The following is a 17,656-nucleotide window of genomic DNA, read 5'->3' as shown; positions in this document are numbered from 1 at the left end:
GAAATGCTACCGTTTGCGACATTTCTGTGGGGGTCTCCATGGGAACCTATGCGTAGGGACAATTTGTTTCTTCCATTAGTGTCATGGTGGTGCTGGGCTGACACATTTGTTTGTACACCAGCTTGTATCTCGGTTTTTCTTCTATAAGGTGACGCATCATCCACTTCTGCTAAACGTTATTCAACAGCGCATAAGTTTTCATTTGCCGTTTTTGCTTGTCTCCGCTGGTGAAGTTAGTACGAAGCCGCCATGGGGTTTTTGAAAGGAGGTGGTCGACACCTTTCATTTCCTTACTGCGAGGTTTTCTATATCTGTTTATCCATTCTAGGAAGGCTTTGACGAACACTTTATTAGAGAGCCTGTTCCCAGCGCCGGTTTATCGCCAGCCTTACATTGGCCACCATAAGGACAGTGTTTTGAAGCATGTCCCACGTATGTGTCTTCCTCCAAATGCAAAAACGTTTTTCTTTAAGCTGCACACATCAACACTCCCAGTGAAAGCATGGTTTCGCGAGAAAGGAATGTCTATTTCTTGGTCTGACAATTGCCGTTTATGCAATCAACCTGAAACCATAGATCATTGTTTTGTTTTATGCCGGAATGCGGTGTTTTTCTGGGATGTGCTGCAATGAACTCTTAAAAAGGACATATACAATTCGGTTCTTGCCTTTTCGAGATATTACTGGAGTGCCCTATGATATATTTGTTGTGATGTGATTGTATATAGCTTGTGGAAGTGCCGCATGACGGACAAGCACGCGGAACCCCTTCGCCCAACGAAGCCCATTTTTAGGGAGTAAGCTGCGTTGGTGCGGCGCAAAATGACCCACCAGAATGGCTGCATCTGTTGGACGCGTGCGTCTGCTTGCCGGAGTTTTGACGGACGGATTATTTTAGCTGCCGTGATGTGCGTCTTCTTGGATGACTCATAACTTTTGTAGGCTGTAATAAGTGCAGTTTTCCATGCAGTGAAGAAAAAAAAAAAACTCTGGGGCGCAATGGGATTTACATCGGCTTCATAACGCGAGGTACCCCGGTTCGATCCCGACAAGGGAAGCGGTTATCTTTTAGAAACCTATTTTTGGGTACGTCATGCCGTGACCCCGGGCGAGCAACGACAACAAGCCAGGCCCCTAAGTGCTCCACACTTAAATGGAGAAAAGGAGAAGGAGGGGCGCTATTCCAGTGACCAGTATCATCCCGTTCTGTTTTATTTGTTTTCTCCACCTGAGCGCTGATTTGTGTACACCGATTCAGATTTAACGATTTGCCGAATTATCAATTCTGGCACCATACGTGCTTCTTAGCAAATTAAAAAAAAGCACTCTTTTTCATGCTTCTACCGCTATTTACTCAATGAACCTCTCCCTGTATGTAATCACCGCGACGCCACGAAGCGCACGTGCGCGACGGGGGGTGCCTACATGCGGCCGCGAAATGCGGCGGTGGTTGACAGAACGCGCATGCCCCGATGGCACGACCCGGCCGCGCGGCGCCCGAAAGGGGACGATGCGATGTTGGTTTGGACCGTCGCTTGCCGCCTGCATTACAGGCGGGGTTCAAGCTAGCCTAGCTGAGGCCGTCGCATCTCCATGTGGCTTCCTGCCCCAACAACCACCGCAACACCACCGTGTACCGCACGGTCAACTGACGACTGGGGCATTTATGCTTTCGGATAATCAGTGCACGAACAGAACCGCATAAAAGGGGTCATTCTGAAGGTTGGTGCTCTTGCGAGGTATTCTAAGAATGTTTTAAATTGAAGCTTTCTAACTACCAGCCAACAGTTCTTTCGCGGCGTGCGGGACAATAAACTCCCAACGCGGCGGAGGCAGCGGCGGGGAGAAGGGGGGGGGGGGGGGGGGGCGGAGGATATCACTCACGGAGCACACTAGATGGCGCGGCGAATTGACCCAGCGTTCCCCGAACGGAGATGCCTGCCCGGCGGGCGCTGGGCCTGTTCTGACGCGGCATCGCGTCCGTTGCGCACTTCCGCTTCGCACGGCTTGATTGCTTCGCACGGCTTGCTTCCGCTTCGCACGGCTTCCGCGCGCACGGCTTCGCGCGGCTTGAAGGGAATACCTCATTGGAGGAATGGACAACCCCACCCCCTCACTTGGACGCCGCGCGCACGATTCTTTCCTTGTGGGAGTTCGTGCGAGCGGCAGACCTGACCGGACGACTCTGAAGGCCGTCCCACTCCCTTTCCCTTCTTCCCTCTTTCCCAACAAGGGTACCAAGCCCCCCGTATCGTTAATAAAGTTTCATTCATTCATGCATATGGCATGCATATGGATGGCATGCATGCATAAGCAACGGCAAGCATATGGAAGGAGCAGCAACAGCAAGTTTCGCGGAGCGCTTGTGGCAGATAAGGCAGAAACTCGGACGCGATTTCTTCTATCTTCCATTTCTTTTTTAATTCTGGCAAACTTGGAGAAAGCAGCTGTTCCAGGGCATTCTTTACGATGCGGGCTGGAGCGCCGCCACGTGGCATTTTTCATATTTCGCGGGTTTCCTAAATCAGGTTAAATAAATGAATACGCAATTAGTTTGTAGCTGGAAATACTGCAGTTCGATGCCCTTCGTGGGTACCTACAAGTGACTTTGATGGTTCCGAAATTACAACCTATGCCCTGGCACGCTTGGCCGGTTGATGCTCGCGCGATGACTTTCAAATCGCGCTCGACTGTACTTCATAGCTGGATAGAAAATAACGCGCAAAATGCCCTCCATGACACCCCACCCCACCCAAAACATATTCCTGGCTATACGCCACTGATATAGCACTTCAGTGACAGTGAATATTTTTCTTTTTGTTACCTCTGCGTGAGAATATGGTAATAGGAGATAAGAGGTACAAAGTATACTGATCTTTTAATAACCGAATATAGTTTTGCTTTCCAATTTTAATAAAGGAGTAATCGAACTTTCCTTCCCGTGTAGCCATCCAAGTTTAGGACACCGGTGTCGGGAGTATTCTAAACTTCTGCTATGGCTTGCAAATCGAGCGCATTACGCGCCAAATTTATCAGTTTTTCCCATTTGTTTTCGCAACAGTGAGGGCGAGAGTGGTACTGTTTACAGTGGTTTGATCTCTTTCACTTCACGTTTTAAGTGCGAATGCACTTTATAAGCGACCCCAAACCATCCACCGCCGGCGGCGGCGGCGGCGTCCGCAGTGCTCCTCTATATTTAAAAAAGAAACAGCATCCGGCGCCAGGTTTCGATCCGAGGACTTTGCGGCCGCAGCGCGACGCTCTACCGATCAAGCCACGGACGCGACGCTGATGTCAGTGTTAGTGACGCGCCTTATATCTTTAACGCATTCAAACTACGTCGTCAGCGGCGTGCGTTGGCGACTCAGCGGCGTTATAGCGGCTTGATAACTGCGTGGTGTACACGTGATACTACAAACCCGATGGAAGAGATGGAAGAGAAGGCGGCGAGGCGGTGGGCTGCGGGGGCCGAGCGCAAGCGCCGCAAGCGGGCCGAGAACCGTGCATTCGCACTTTCACATTCTCCCCCTCGGGGAAATGCGGGGGAATTTTTTGACCCAATGATCCACCATTTTAGACGCCGCAAGTATGCGTGTCGCCATTAGGGCACAATTGGGATTTCAGAGGTGGAATGGCATTTGAAAGGCATAATTCACAATGGGCAATAATGCAATCTCGACAGTTATGCCTCCACTGTTCCAATGAGTTTTGTCTATGAAACGAAGCAGAAACGGCACAGCAGTTAACATTCTGCGTGTAAATCCTTTCTCGGGACTTTTTAATAGTAAATTTTTCAAAGAGTGGGATCCACGCAAGTAGACGTATGGCACCAGCAGTTTGGAGATGCCATGGGTGTCTTCGCAAGGAGGACGGCCTGCTGACTGTAAGTCGGAGGTGGAGTCAGGGGGCCTGAAACAGTTACGCCAGTCCACTGTTTCCACTTGCGCCAGTACTGTACAGGTTGCCAGATGAGAACTGCAAACAATTCAAAAGATAGGAGAGTGCCCCGGGTCAGAATGTCATTTTCTACATATCGAAGCACATTCAAAGCATTTATCCTTACTGTCGCGAATCCCAAACAATTGGAACGAGTAAAGAGGTAATTCACGCAAATTCAGATTCGAGCGTACCCTTTCTGCCGTTGTGAGTGCAATAAAGAACAACAACCATGAGCCGTTCCACCTTCTGAAGCTGAACGACCAGCCAAGCTTTTCATCTCACGATGTACAACATACAGACAGTTCTTGTGAAATGCATGAGCATATTTTACTTCTTATTTTACTTTGATTTACTTTACTTAAGGGCCATGAAGGCAAAGCAGAAGTTCGGTTCATTCGAACGATTGCCTCGTTAGAATCACGCTGACACCACTTTTAACGTGAACTTCGCTCGAATAAGCTATATAATAAGGAAAAAAGGGAATGGCCTTGGGACCCACTAGCTCATTTCCCGCTACAGAACCTATATGGTGTCGTGTGCCCAGCTGTGCGATCTTCTGAGGCCGGCAAAAGCAAACGCAAATTAGGCAGGGCTTGTAAGCTTGCCGAACGAGCTATCTGCGCTCAAATTCTGGGCACACTCTTTTTATAGCAGTAATAATTGTTGGGCGGACCATTAAAGCTACGAATGAGCACGCAAACACCGAAGCAGTTAGTGCGGCACTTTGCCGACTGACACTGCCTAACACATCCGTCGGACGCGTTGTACTTGTCTGATACAACATTGACCAACCGACATAAGCGGCATGGTCACTCACATGACCATATTGGTCGAGTCACAGCTTGCGTTTTAGGAAACGATTAGTACGAACCCTAATAAAAATACGGCTGGTAAAGAAGTCCGGCCAGAAGAAAAGTGCGAACACTGGCACTTCAGTGGTAATGCAGCGCCAACTACGAAATTGCGCGATAAACAAGATAACCAAACGGCCGTCTTTGAGATGGTGGCAGCCCTGGTCAGCAGGCTACCTTTAGTTTTAAGGCCCTGCTCTGGATACGTCATTGTCGACGCCACGAAAGCGCACAATTTAGCGGGATAATTAAAATTTTCGCTTAAAATGTTTAACTTATCACTGAATAAAGCATAGTTTGCTGCCGGACAAGCGCTGAGGGCACTATAAAACACTAAACCTTTTGAATAAAACAAACTTGTATATTGTCTGCATGGCCCCTTTAACTGTTGTTGGCGGTCATACCCAAGAAAGACAGACATGCACGGAGACACTTTTATTTTGAATCTACGTTAAGCCTAACGACATGCCATGCAATGTCATACTCCTAAGTCGAGGTGCGGAAACTTGCTTACGACGGTGCACCTGGAAGTTTGACGTTATGCCGAACGTCGGGAATGGGCCCCTCGCCCCTCCCTTTGCTGCGCATTTAGTTTTTAGCAAGCGACTTATAAACTGGAAAATACGGGAGACCTCACGGATGAAGCTTCATTAACGAGGCTTCACGAAACAGTACTCCCGAATGTCTGGGAAACCGGCGGAAGCAGGCTAACAGTGCTTTCGATCTAAGATGACCACGCACTCACATGCGCTCAAAAATTAGAAGGCCGCTTGGGTACAGCTGATGACATTTCATTATAGCAAGGAATGTCGAAGACAGGCGCGTCTGCATCTTGCACTGCATACGTAGTTATGGCCTCCCCGACCGGCTAATTTCCTCGTAGTATCGATGGTGCTCGCATATTTTCGTCGCGGCTCTGGGCCCGGTGGTTGTGTAGAAGGTTTCTTGCCACGGCCGCTGGTCTTCAGCAGCTGCCTCTGGTGTTCTTGTTGCGGCTCGCCACTTGTGCCTGGATGTTCACAAGCGGATATAAGGAGGAGGCTTAGAAGGGCAGGAGATAAAACATAAGCTAGTCTCTCAATAAAGAACTTGTTCAGTATACCGAACTTAGTCTATAGACAAAACTAGACTTTACTTCGACAAAACTAGAAACCGATGACCCACATACAGTAAATGATACAGCTGACCATGCAGGACCATGATTTCTAATGTAAAAAAAAAAAACCACTCGCTGGTGGAGCTTCACTAAAAGCCTGCCACAAAAAGATGTTCAGTCATCCGTAAGAGAAAACTAACAAAGCACACATCCGGCAACTTTGTACACCATGGGAGCCAGTCGCAATGGAAACTTTCTGCTTGATTGGTTGATCACTAAGCGTACAAAGTCCGTTATCCGAGGGCAAGGCCCAACGAATGTGCAATACGTGTTTTATTAGTGCAAACAACGTTTGTATCCTGTTTTTTCTGAACATTTAATAGCCTCAAACAATCAAAATATACTGAGAGCTCCATCATATACAGTTGAGAGTAAAATGACTCCATTACTCCGAGGTTTCTTACGGAACCGACCCGGTGGCGCAGTGACTAAAGCGTTGTGCTGCGGAGCCGAGCGATGCAGCTTCGATCATGGCCGCGGCGGACGTTCTTCAGTCGGAAAGCGTCGGATTGCTCGTCAGCCGATTTCAGCGCACGTTAAAGATCTCCTCGAGTCAAAATTATTCGAAACCCTCCAATGCGACGCATCACACAACCCAGGTGCGGCTTCCGCGTGTTGGGCCCCCTAAAACTTCGTTGTTGAACCCGCGGCTTCGATTGCTTCTTGGTTTCTGCCTAACTGAAGATGAAGGGGTCGGTCACATTTTGATGATGAACCCGTGCCATCAAGCTTGGACCTTATGTGTAGGTAGGAGGTTGGTTGGGCGGCGGAGCCGTCGGGATAGATAAAGGTACGTGCGCACTAGCGTCGAACTTACCGTGCCGCGTGCAGCCGACGGCCGCCAGCGGCGTCGCGCCGCGCCGCGGGTGAAAGCTATGGCGCGACGCCGCCGTCGGCCGTCGGCAGGGCGGCACGGCAAGTTCGACGATAGTAGACAGTTTTAGTTGAGCGTACGCACAGAGTTGCGCGCGCACGTAGGGGCAGCTCAGCGCGTGCAGCGAAGTTCTCGCAGTTCTCGCGAAGAACCAGTTTTAGTTGACCGCACGCAGAAGTTGGTGCGTGGATAAACCAGTAGCGCCGAAATGCGGGCTTTGTGTGTCACGCAGCGCCACTGAACGCCAGATTGGCGAACGAAAGAAGTGGTTGTCGGCCAGCGCCAGACGTAAACCTAGGTTCTATCTCACTACGGCGGACAGTCGCATTACGGCTAAGAGTGCATTACGGCTGAACGTCGCAACACGGCGGAGAGTCTCACTACGGCTGAAAGTGCATTACGGCTGAACGTCGCAACACGGCGGAGAGTCTCACTACGGCTGAAAGTGCGTTACGGCTGAACGTCGCAACACGGCGGAGAGTCTCACTACGGCTAAAAGTGCGTTACGGCTGAACGTCGCAACACGGCGGAGAGTCTCACTACGGCTAAATGTGCGTTACGGCTGAACGTCGCAACACGGCGGAAGGGCGACCCTTTCAGCCGATCAGCCGTTCAGATGATCTGCAGCTAGTTGCGTTCAGCATTGTCGCAGCTGGGCGTTACGTGCAAGAGCCTGCATATATATGTTGGCGTGTCTTTCCCGCATTTTCATTGTTTTCTGGGACTTGTTTTATTTTTTGTTTGTTAATTGATAGCTCTCCAACGTATATATTCCACGTTTTTGCATTAGAACAGTAGCCACAATGCCACCAACCCTAACCCCGCGCACTATATCCCTTAGTTATGTTCTTCAGTGTATTTAGATTGCTATTGTAAAATATACACCTTGTGGCAGAAGCTGCCAACGCCAGAAGCCGCCAACGCAAAAAAAAAAGGCAGTCGTTGCACAAGACAGAATCATGCGCATTTTCCTGAATCGCCGACAAATGCCGGTGAAAGATTTCGTAAGAGCGATAAGATTGCCTGTAAGATAGTCTGTTTGAAAGATTGATTGATTGATGGTTTTACGCCCCGACGCAACACAGGCGATGAAGCTCCAAATATCCCCAGTGAATTTATTTTCCTTTTCCCGTCGCAAACCACAACCCCCAAGGCGCGCCGTAGGGGAGGGCTCCGGATTAATTTTGACCATCTGTGGATCTTTAACGTTCGCCGATATCTCGAACACACGGGCGTTTTTGCTTTTTGCCTCTATCAGAAAAGCGGCCGCCGCGGCCGGGAATCGAACCCGCGACCTCGTGCTCAGTAGCGCAACGCCTTAGCCACTGAGCCACTGCGGCGGGTTGTTTGAAAGATTGACTGAAAGGTTGAATGTTGTAGTGTTTTCTCTGTCCACTTTTCGCCCATCCTGCGCCATTTGTTAACCACTCATTTTGTTTTATGAAACCCAATTTATCTCATGCTCCGGTGTCATCTTCGTTTCTTTGCTGTGCTAAATCCTGTTGATGGATTGATTGATTGATTGATTGATTGATTGATTGAACGGTTCAACGCGCCGATGCAAAATTTTATGAGTTTATTTTACAAGGATTTTTCGGTGCACAAACATAGTACAAACATACATACAAACATATTAGTACAAACATACAAACACACCAGGGAACCGGCTCGACCATAAGCTGCTTCGCATCTAAGAGCAAGTTTTAGGTACGTTAAGATAATTTCTTAAGAGGACACAATCGTTGGAAGAAAAACAGGTCAGCCTTTAGCATTTGGATCAAGGCGCAGCTATTTTGATGGCAGTTAAAGACGGTGGTGCCGTCTATATGCAGTATGCATTGAGGAATTAAAACAGAGAGGAAGATTATCTGTTAAATTAAAAGGAGCAATGGGCCCAAGATCGACCCTTGTGGAACTCCTCTAGTAACGGTGACAGGGTATGATATTGCTGTAGAAATTAATGTCTGTTGCATGATTAGTAGACGGCTTCGTATCAAGTTATGGCAGGACCTGTTACTCCATCACTCTCAAGCAAAATGAAAAGAACGTCATGGTCCCTCGAATGCTGCCGAGAACTCTAAGAAAACCCAGCAGCAGCGTCACAGTGGTCAATGAACGATTTAATTTTGTCTGTTAGGCACACAGTCATAATGTTAGTCCATAGGACAGCACGAAAACCTAACTGAGAAAGGGGGAGCAAGAGGATGTTTTTAAAATGGCGAAAAAGACTGGTTTCAATTAGTTTTTTTGAAACCTTATCTGAGAAGAAAATAATAGATTTGGGGCGATAATTATGCATAAACCCCGCGATACCTTTTTTGAGTAAAGGAATGTTGTTCGATACTTCAAATGCTTCTATAAATAATACGTATTTAGAAATTAAACGCGTATTTAGCCGTGCCCCTACTTCAGCCATAAAAAATCAACACAAGAAATACGCAAGATATAAAAAAGTGCCGGAAACCAATGAAAATGCGGCAAAGACACGCCGAAATAAATATGCAGGCTCTTGCCCGTAATGCCCAGCTGCGACAATGCTGAACGCACCTAGCACCAGATCATTTGAACAGCTGATCGGCTGAAAGGGTCCCCTTTCCGCCGTGTTGCGACGTTCAGCCGTAACGCACATTTAGCCGTAGTGAGACTCTCCGCCGTGTTGCGACGTTCAGCCGTAACGCACATTTAGCCGTAGTGAGACTCTCCGCCGTGTTGCGACGTTCAGCCGTAACGCACATTTAGCCGTAGTGAGACTCTCCGCCGTGTTGCGACGTTCAGCCGTAATGCACTTTCAGCCGTAGTGAGACTCTCCGCCGTGTTGCGACGTTCAGCCGTAATGCACTCTTAGCCCTAATGCGACTGTCCGCCGTAGTGGGACGATGCCGCTGGAAAGGCCAAAGGCCCATACCGAAAGGCCCAGCACACCGACTTTTACAACGCAAGAAAAAGAGGGAGGGGGAGGGGGGGTGAAAAGGATGAAAGGAGAGAGGGGAGTCGAATCAGACGTTCAGTGAACCGTTCTCAGGTGGCGCACTGCTTGGCGGCAGAGGCTTTTCACTTCATCAGCGTCAGTGGCAAGTTGGCTCCTGAGCGCACTGGGGAGGGAGCGCCACAAGCTCACCACGCGCGGAACAAAGGAGTTCAGGAGGCCAATTCTCCAAAACGGCGGGCCGTCGCTTTGAAACGACGGGGTAGCGGCATTGAAATGTATGTGTTGTGGGGTTGGGGCCGCCGCTTTGAGGTGGGCAACATGAAGATACGCTGCAAGAAAAGCACTGTGGCAAGGACGCGAAGCGACAAGTGAAATGACGGAGGGCAGTGGGTGTCGCTTCGCGTGCTTCCCACAGTGCTTTTCTTGCAGCGTATCTTCAGGTTGCCCACCTCAAAGCGGCGGCCCCAACCCCAGAACACATACATTTCAATGGCGCTACCCCGTCGTTTCAAAGCGACGCCCGTTTTTTAGAGAATTCGGCCCCTGGTGGCGCACTGTGCGGGCAAGGATGGGGGCCAAGTCGTTGGTCCTGGTGCGACGAATATACCCTGCCAGTGGGTGGGGGGCACCGAGAGGGCCGACGACTGCCAGAAGCAGCCGGAGTGATGCAGCGTCGTACCTCTGCGCAAGGGACTGCCAACCGACGGCGCGAAGCAGCTCCGGTGTTCGGTAGTCTCGGTAAGGACGGTCGGGTGGGGAGGACCTCTTGAGGATGGCAAATGCTGCCCGCCTCTGTACACTCGCGAGAAGTGCAACACGGGAGGCCTGGTGCGGCAACCACACAGGGGCACAGTACTCCAACTGGGGAAGCACAAGCGCTGTGAATATGTTCGCAGGGCAACCGGTCCAGCGCCGGATGTAGCGCGCTGGGCGAATGCGAAGAGACGACGCGCACGGGCAATGGTGGCGTCCGTGTGTACGCTGAAGGAGAGTCTGTTGTCGATGGTGACACCTAGAAGCTTTATCTTTGTAGTCTGCGTGAGTGGCGTGTCAAGTATCTTCAGGACAGGGAGGTCTAGGTTGGCTGGGCGGCGTGCTGTGCAGATCATAGAGGTGCATTTTGAGAGATTTAGCGGGAGCCGATTACGATTGGACCAGGAAACAATTTTGTTCAAGTCATTCTGCAAGGAAAGAGATTGGGATGTTCGGATCGGTTGGATGAGGGTGACATCGTCAGCGTACAGTAGGGGCATGGACTCAAGGTTGTTCGTTATGTCGTTGATGAAGATGTTGAAAAACACTGGCCCAAGGACGGAGCCCTGCGGGACACCCGAGTGAACTGGTGTGCGCTCGGAGCGGCAGCCATGAAAGAGAACCTGAAACTGGCGGTGGGCAATGAAGTCCGTGAGCCAACGAAGAAGGTTGCCGTGTATGCCAAAGAGACCAAGTTTTTCAACAAGAAGGGCATGGTTTACCCTGTCGAAGGCTTGACGAAAGTCGATCTGCAGGACGTGACAGGGTACCTTGCTATCCATGTGGTCGCTCAGGATATGGACTGCAAGAGCAAGCGCTGAGGCACAAGAGCGGTCGGGTCGGAAGCCAAATTGGTATTGGGAGAGGAGGGAATTTTGCTCCAGGTATTCAGTGAGTTCTTTCGAGACGACACGTTCCATGGTGCGGAAAACAATGGAGGTAACGGAGATTGGCCGGTAGGACGAGGTTTGGTCGGTTGGTAAACTGACACCTTTCAGAAGAGGTGTGACAAACGATAGCTTCCAGTGTTCGGGGGAACATCCCATGATGAGGAAACGAGAAAACATTGATGAGAGGACGGGGGCAATTTGAGGGGCTGAAGCTTTCAGTACTGCAGGTGTGATGCCGTCGGGTCCGGCTGCTTGGTAGGGGTTAAGACAGTTAAGAGCGCGCAGAGTTGCAGCAGGGGTAATGGCTGTCAGGTCGAATTGGGTATTAGGGGGGCTAGCTTGCAAACCAGGTGGTGCAGTTGGTGGGGTAGGATCGGCAGTTTGAGTTTGAGAGAAGTGGCAGCTGAAGAGGTTGGCGATGGATTGGGGATCGGTGAGAACGGCGTCTTGGGTGGAGAACTGCGGAGCTGGTTGGGACTTCCGTTGTGAGTTAACATAGGCCCAGGAAAGCTTGGGGCACTGCGAGGCTTTGGCAGCGATTGACTGCACGTAACGGGCATGCGACACATAGATGAGCCGTTTCAATTCACGCTGAAGTTCTTTTGCTCTGCTCAAGTGGCTTGCATTCCCGGTACGCTTGGCCTTGTGAAAGAGTTTCTTTTTGCGGCGACAAAGTTATCCAGGGGTTATCCAGGGGTTATCCAGATTATCCAGGGGTGACGCGAGGAAGAGGGACGTGTGGGTAGGCACTCTTATTGGATGGCCGTCATGAAGTCAAGCCAGACGTCGTATATATCATTGGGTGACTCCTCAGAGAGAGCCATGGACCATGGGGCCAAGTGCACGAGCTGCTGCAGATGTGGAACGTCCATTTTGTGGAACAGCTGTACCGTCTTAGCAAAACGGCCGTATTTAGGCAGGCGCTGAAAGATGTCAACCGCGAGGGCGGAGTGGTCTGATCCAGGAAGACTCGCAGAAAGCTTGCAACTGTGCACTAGGGTGGCATTTGTGGCAAACGACAGATCCAGAAATGCTGTCCCGCCAGATTGAGCAGTGTATGATGCCTCTTGAGCAAGTTGAGTTAGACCAGCACCATGGACAACTTCCAGGAGGTAGTCGTCGACGGCATCGGATGGGGAGGGTGCTTCAACGTTGGACCAGTCGACATGAGCATTGAAGTCTCCGACAACATACACGTTGACGTAATGCTTTGAGGTGGCATTCGACAGGGCCACACTGAGCATGTCGTACGACTCCCTTCGTAGTGGTGGGGGGCAGTACACACAGCACATGAGGGACGTTCCCTTGGCAAACGTCACCTCTACGAACACTGCCTCAAAGTCCGGAGACTCAAGGTCAGCCCGTCTACGGGATGGCAGCTGCGCTGGCGTTGCTATCAAAACTCCGCCACCAAGGGAGCCGCGGTCGCGGCGGTGAAGCGTATACGGTGCCCCTCCAGTTACTTGGCTGTCGTACACTGACGAGTCAAGCCAAGTTTCACACAATGCAAAAATGTGAGACGGGTGGGCCTGGAGACTGGCGTGGAAGTCCAGTAGTTTGTTCTTGATTGATCTTACGTTGGAGAACCAAATTGTGACAGTTTGCGAGGGTGGGTAGCGCTTACTGGGGGTTGGGCCTTGCTCGGGCAGCAGGGAACTTCGACAGGGAGCTGCTGGGGCTGCGTCGTCGAAAAGGACGTCGGAAAAAGGAGGGAGGGAGCACCCGAAACAGTGCCACGAACCGGCCGAGCCGGCGGTACTCGGCGAGCGGCATGTGAACACACGCACGATGAGACAACCGATTGCACGTATCACAGCACAGCGCTGCTTGATCGTCACGGACACGTTTGTCGCATCGTTGACACAGCGGGGCGGTGGGGCCGGGATTCAAACAGACATCGCCGCTTAAGCGGGATTCACACGACGGAGAAACCCTCTCACGGAGGCGGACGGATATGTGACGTCAACAGCACGTGACCGGATTATCCGGCCTGGCGGCGCATCCACACGTGCGGAGCTACGAGGAGTGACTAGCAGACGACAGCGCCGAGGAACAGGTTCCATTCCCCGCCGAGGAGCCACCATAGCCGAGGGCCACCGCCGTCGAGCGAAAACGTGCGGAGGCATTTTCTTTCGCGGAGCCACCGCGGGCTATCCCCACAGAGGGGCGGAGCCTAAAACCGGTCACGTGAGCGGCTCCCGCGGGCCAAAAAGAGAGGGGTTCTCCGTCGTGTGAATCCCGCTTTAGTAGCAGCGAGGGGGTTGCACCGATGGAGGAGGTTAGGAGCAGGAGCAAGGAGGAGGAGGTGCTTGAAGGAGTTGTGCCGGGTGAGTGGGGACGCCGGAGTAGGCCTAGTAGCGTTGCAGGCAGGGAAGCTGGCTGGGCAAGCGTAGAGCGGGGCTTTTGGTCATTCGTAGAGCGCGCATTGACGGCGAGCACTAGCGAGCATAACACGATGAACGCAAAAAAGGTTCGGGGAGGAGAACGGCGGCGGAACTTCCGTAAACCAGTTTGTGGGGAGGCGCCGTTCCTTTGTTCCTTTCGTTCACGGGCGAGAGCGACCGGAAAGAGGACGGGAGCGGCCTCGCGCACGGCCCGCTAAGCCCGCGAAACCCGCAACGCAAGAATCCAAAACTTGCGGGCGCACGCAAAGCGCGCGGCTGCCGCTTACGTACTGCGCATGCGCTCTCGCTCCTCCGCAAGTTCCTTGCGCGCGCAGAGCTGCTGCGTGCGCTCAACTAAAGCTTAAAGGAGTACTGACACGAATTTTTTATGTTACGTTTTTTTCGCTGCTATGCGTGCCTACCAGCCCACTAATCATAGAATGACAGATTAGACGGTCGAGCGCAGCGTAAACATTCATTTACGGCGTCGTTTATTCGTGCCAGTTTCGGTTTCGACAAAAAAAATTCCCCCGCATTTCCCCGAGGGGGAGAATGTGAAAGTGCGAATGCACGGTTGTCGGCCCGCTTGCGGCGCTTGCGCTCGGCCCCCGCAGCCCACCGCCTCGCCGCCTTCTCTTCCATCTCTTCCATCGGGTTTGTAGTATCACGTGTACACCACGCAGTTATCAAGCCGCTATAACGCCGCTGAGTCGCCAACGCACGCCGCTGACGACGTAGTTTGAATGCGTTAAAGATATAAGGCGCGTCAACACTGATATCACCGTCGCGTCCGTGGCTTGATCGGTAGAGCGTCGCGCTGCGGCCGCAAAGTCCGCGGATCGAAACCTGGCGCCGGATGCTGTTTCTTTATAGAGTAGCACTGCGGACGCCGACGCCGCCGCCGGCGGTGGATGGTTTGGGGTCGCTTATAAAGTGTATTCACACTTAAAAAAACGCCGAGCGGCCGCCATGACAGCATGTATCACATGGCGTCACCATTCTTGCCGTATCGCTGCCTCTCTGGAAGCGCGCGCGAGCTAGCGCACGCGCGCGCCCAGACCGGCCGAGGTATTCGCCGTCCCCCTGAGGCCCGGGCAGCATGACGTCAGTCCCAAAACCATGACGTGTACACACGCCCGAGCAGCGCGCGCCAACCACAGCCAGCGCGTCGGCTTCGTCACGGGAGCCCCGACGTCGGCAGTTTGGGGCACGTAGCAGATGATGTCACGTCGGCCCGCTCTGGGCTTTCTCGTGCGGGCGAAGATTAAAATGGATTTTAAATATGTTTCGCTGAACGGTTGCTGTTGAAACTTGCTGGGAGATATCTCCTGATAAAAAGGAAGCGTTTTACATAGTTATCTCAGCTTTGAAATTTCGTGTCAGTACTCCTTTAAAGGGGCCCTGAAAGGCATTTTGAGCACACTAAATGAACTAGCGCAACCGTTAGATTGGGTCGTCAACGTCCTCTGTGCCAAGTATTACTCTTGTACGCGCAGCGGAAAGCTCACACTTTTGTTGCAAAGTTTGTCGTTTTTTTCTCACCCTTCCCTTCGTGTTTTTGGGCGCCGCCATCTTCACATGTCTACATCATCGATTCCCAGATGTTCGTCATGAGCTAGACATCCTGCTATTGGGCGGCTTTTTCACGCACTTCCGGCAAAGAGATGAGTCGTCTGCTCAGCGTCGGCTCGCCGGCTGATCTGCCAGCGGAGTGCTTGGGCATTTTACGACAAACGAAACAAGTGTAAAACAAACGCTTAACCGTTTGTATTGAATGCAACACGGCCATAACACGACATGGATATTCTGTTACCTGAGTACGTTCCATAAAGAAAGCGTTGAAGCCCCGTGGCACTTCTTTCGTGCAATCGCAGAGAACGCCCTGAGCCGAATGCCCGGGTTTGACGCATACATTTTATTCAACTTCAAAACAATCCAGAGACGCGTTTCTAACGAACACAACGTCACAACATGCGTTGAAAGTCTGAACCACAATTGACAGAGGATGGGTTGCCTCCTGCCCGTCGTAAATTCGGTACTCACCTCGCGCGCGGTTTGCGGGGACGAACAGCAAGTCACTTAACTCTGGCGCACAAGCCGATGGCTTTTAGCCACGCACACTGCACATACCCCATGCGAGGTTGAGTCGTACGTCGCACGAGAAAGATAATCCAGACCATGGGAAGCACTATCCACCCGCAGAAGCACAACGTCGCATTTCATCGCGAAACAAAGGCGTCCACAACACACACACCATCGCCTCCTGTAATGCCAAACGCATCTCGCACTTCCCAATGGGAGTGAGTGGTACGCCTGCAGTTCCCACATGTCGCGAAGTGGGGCCCCAAGTTGAACCGGGATCACGCCACCGTAACTGACTTCTGGAGCGGTTTGTGCCTTGTTGCCAAGGCAACCGATGTTTGAGATTGTCAAAGAAATGGCGCTCGCTCCAGCGCTAGAAAGCTCAGAGCCGCGACGGAGCATGTTTTGCCAACGTTGCCGCTCTCCACCACGCGTCGCCCCAAGCTGAACTGGTCACATGATTGAAGCGTTTTGTGCACGGGTTCTGTATCGATTTAATATGACTTCTTCACATGCCGCCGGCAGGAATTACCACCGCCGCAAAATAAGACCCGGCACCAGCGGGGCCACATCTGATACGGCGCTTTTTGGATAAACAGTGCGCGGTGCATCAAGGGAACGAGCGCACGACCCTCCTTGTGCGGCTGCGAGTTCGCCGCCGATAAAAAGTCATGTGCCGCCAGCAACGTACACCGCGAAACGGCAAGGCCAGGCCGCCGCATACATGAGGCCAGATTTTTCGTTCGCTTTTCCAGCCTTGAGCGGAGTGCATGATTCATGGTGTCAACAAAGCTTGCCCGTAGCAGACGACAATAGCGGAAGTACGTCACCTCTGCGGAGCGCAGCATCATGGGAGGCAAGGCTGGCGCGCCGTCAACAGCGGAGAGTAAGTCGAAAGGAGGAGGAAACGCGGCGCGACGATAATGCGCGGTTTTTGATTTACGATTTCTCAGCTAATACTCATCGCTTTAACATAATTCTTGCGGGAGGAGATTGCAAATACATTGCTTTATTTGGGTACATGTACATCCATGCATCGGCGGAAGGTATTTCAGGACCCCTTTAAGTCTCCGTACGCGAGGCGACAGTTTCCGTTCTCCGCGTTCACCCTGGATTTCCGATTCCCTCAAGTGCCGACTCTAGTCCTCCGAGCTGTCCGTGGATGCTCCGGGCTAATTCGACAATGACATCACTTTAATATCACTTTAATACCTTAAAGACCCCTACATTCACTTTAATACCTCAAAGACCCCCATGTAGGGGGTATTACATAAGGGGATCAGGTAGACAAGGATCAGGTAGACAAGGCAAGGGCTCCTTTAGCACTGCTAGCACATTGCCCATAACTGGAATGTTCCTGGCGCCTTACACGGCCCAAAAAGCACCACCTTGAACTCGTGATGTACACGCGGCGCTATTAACGCAGTCTTGTCACATATGTCCCGTTCACTTCAATTTGCCCGTACCCTGTTTTCGCTAACATCGGTAAGTCCTGGGGCGGCAGTGCTGGTCGAGTGCATCGTCGATACAAGGTAGGTGATCGTTGCTGAGCACAACGACGCGGGTTCGATTCCCGGCCGCGGCGGCCACTTTTCTGATAGAAGCGAAAAGCAAAAAAAAAAAAACAACAACAAAAAAAAAAACCGCCCGTGTGCACGAGATTCCGGCGCACCTTAAAGATCCTCAGGTGGTCAAAATTAATTCGGAGCCCTCCACTACGGCGCAAGGTAGGTGATTGTCCTTCCGAAGCCCAGCAGGGAGAGCCGAGATACTGTTGCATGGCGGCACGCGATGCCTTC

General features: G+C 51.7%; 1 protein-coding gene across 1 annotated transcript in view; it reads right to left on the bottom strand.

Moving 5' to 3' along the window:
- Nucleotides 1-3,792: 3,792 nt before the first annotated feature.
- Nucleotides 3,793-17,656, bottom strand: part of LOC144158372 (uncharacterized) — a 22,907-nt gene continuing 9,043 nt past the window's right edge. The window contains exons 3-4 of the mRNA XM_077689228.1: nt 5,655-5,798; nt 3,793-3,974 (exon numbers count right to left, since the gene is read on the bottom strand). Coding sequence (XP_077545354.1) covers nt 3,793-3,974; nt 5,655-5,798 — 326 coding nt within the window. The remainder of the gene's footprint in view (nt 3,975-5,654; nt 5,799-17,656) is intronic.

Source organism: Haemaphysalis longicornis, unplaced genomic scaffold (genome assembly GCF_048455015.1).
Source record: "Haemaphysalis longicornis isolate Haplotype H1 unplaced genomic scaffold, Haemaphysalis longicornis Haplotype H1 scaffold_1, whole genome shotgun sequence".
NCBI lineage: Eukaryota > Metazoa > Arthropoda > Arachnida > Ixodida > Ixodidae > Haemaphysalis > Haemaphysalis longicornis.
This window is presented reverse-complemented; position numbering and strand designations above follow the sequence as displayed.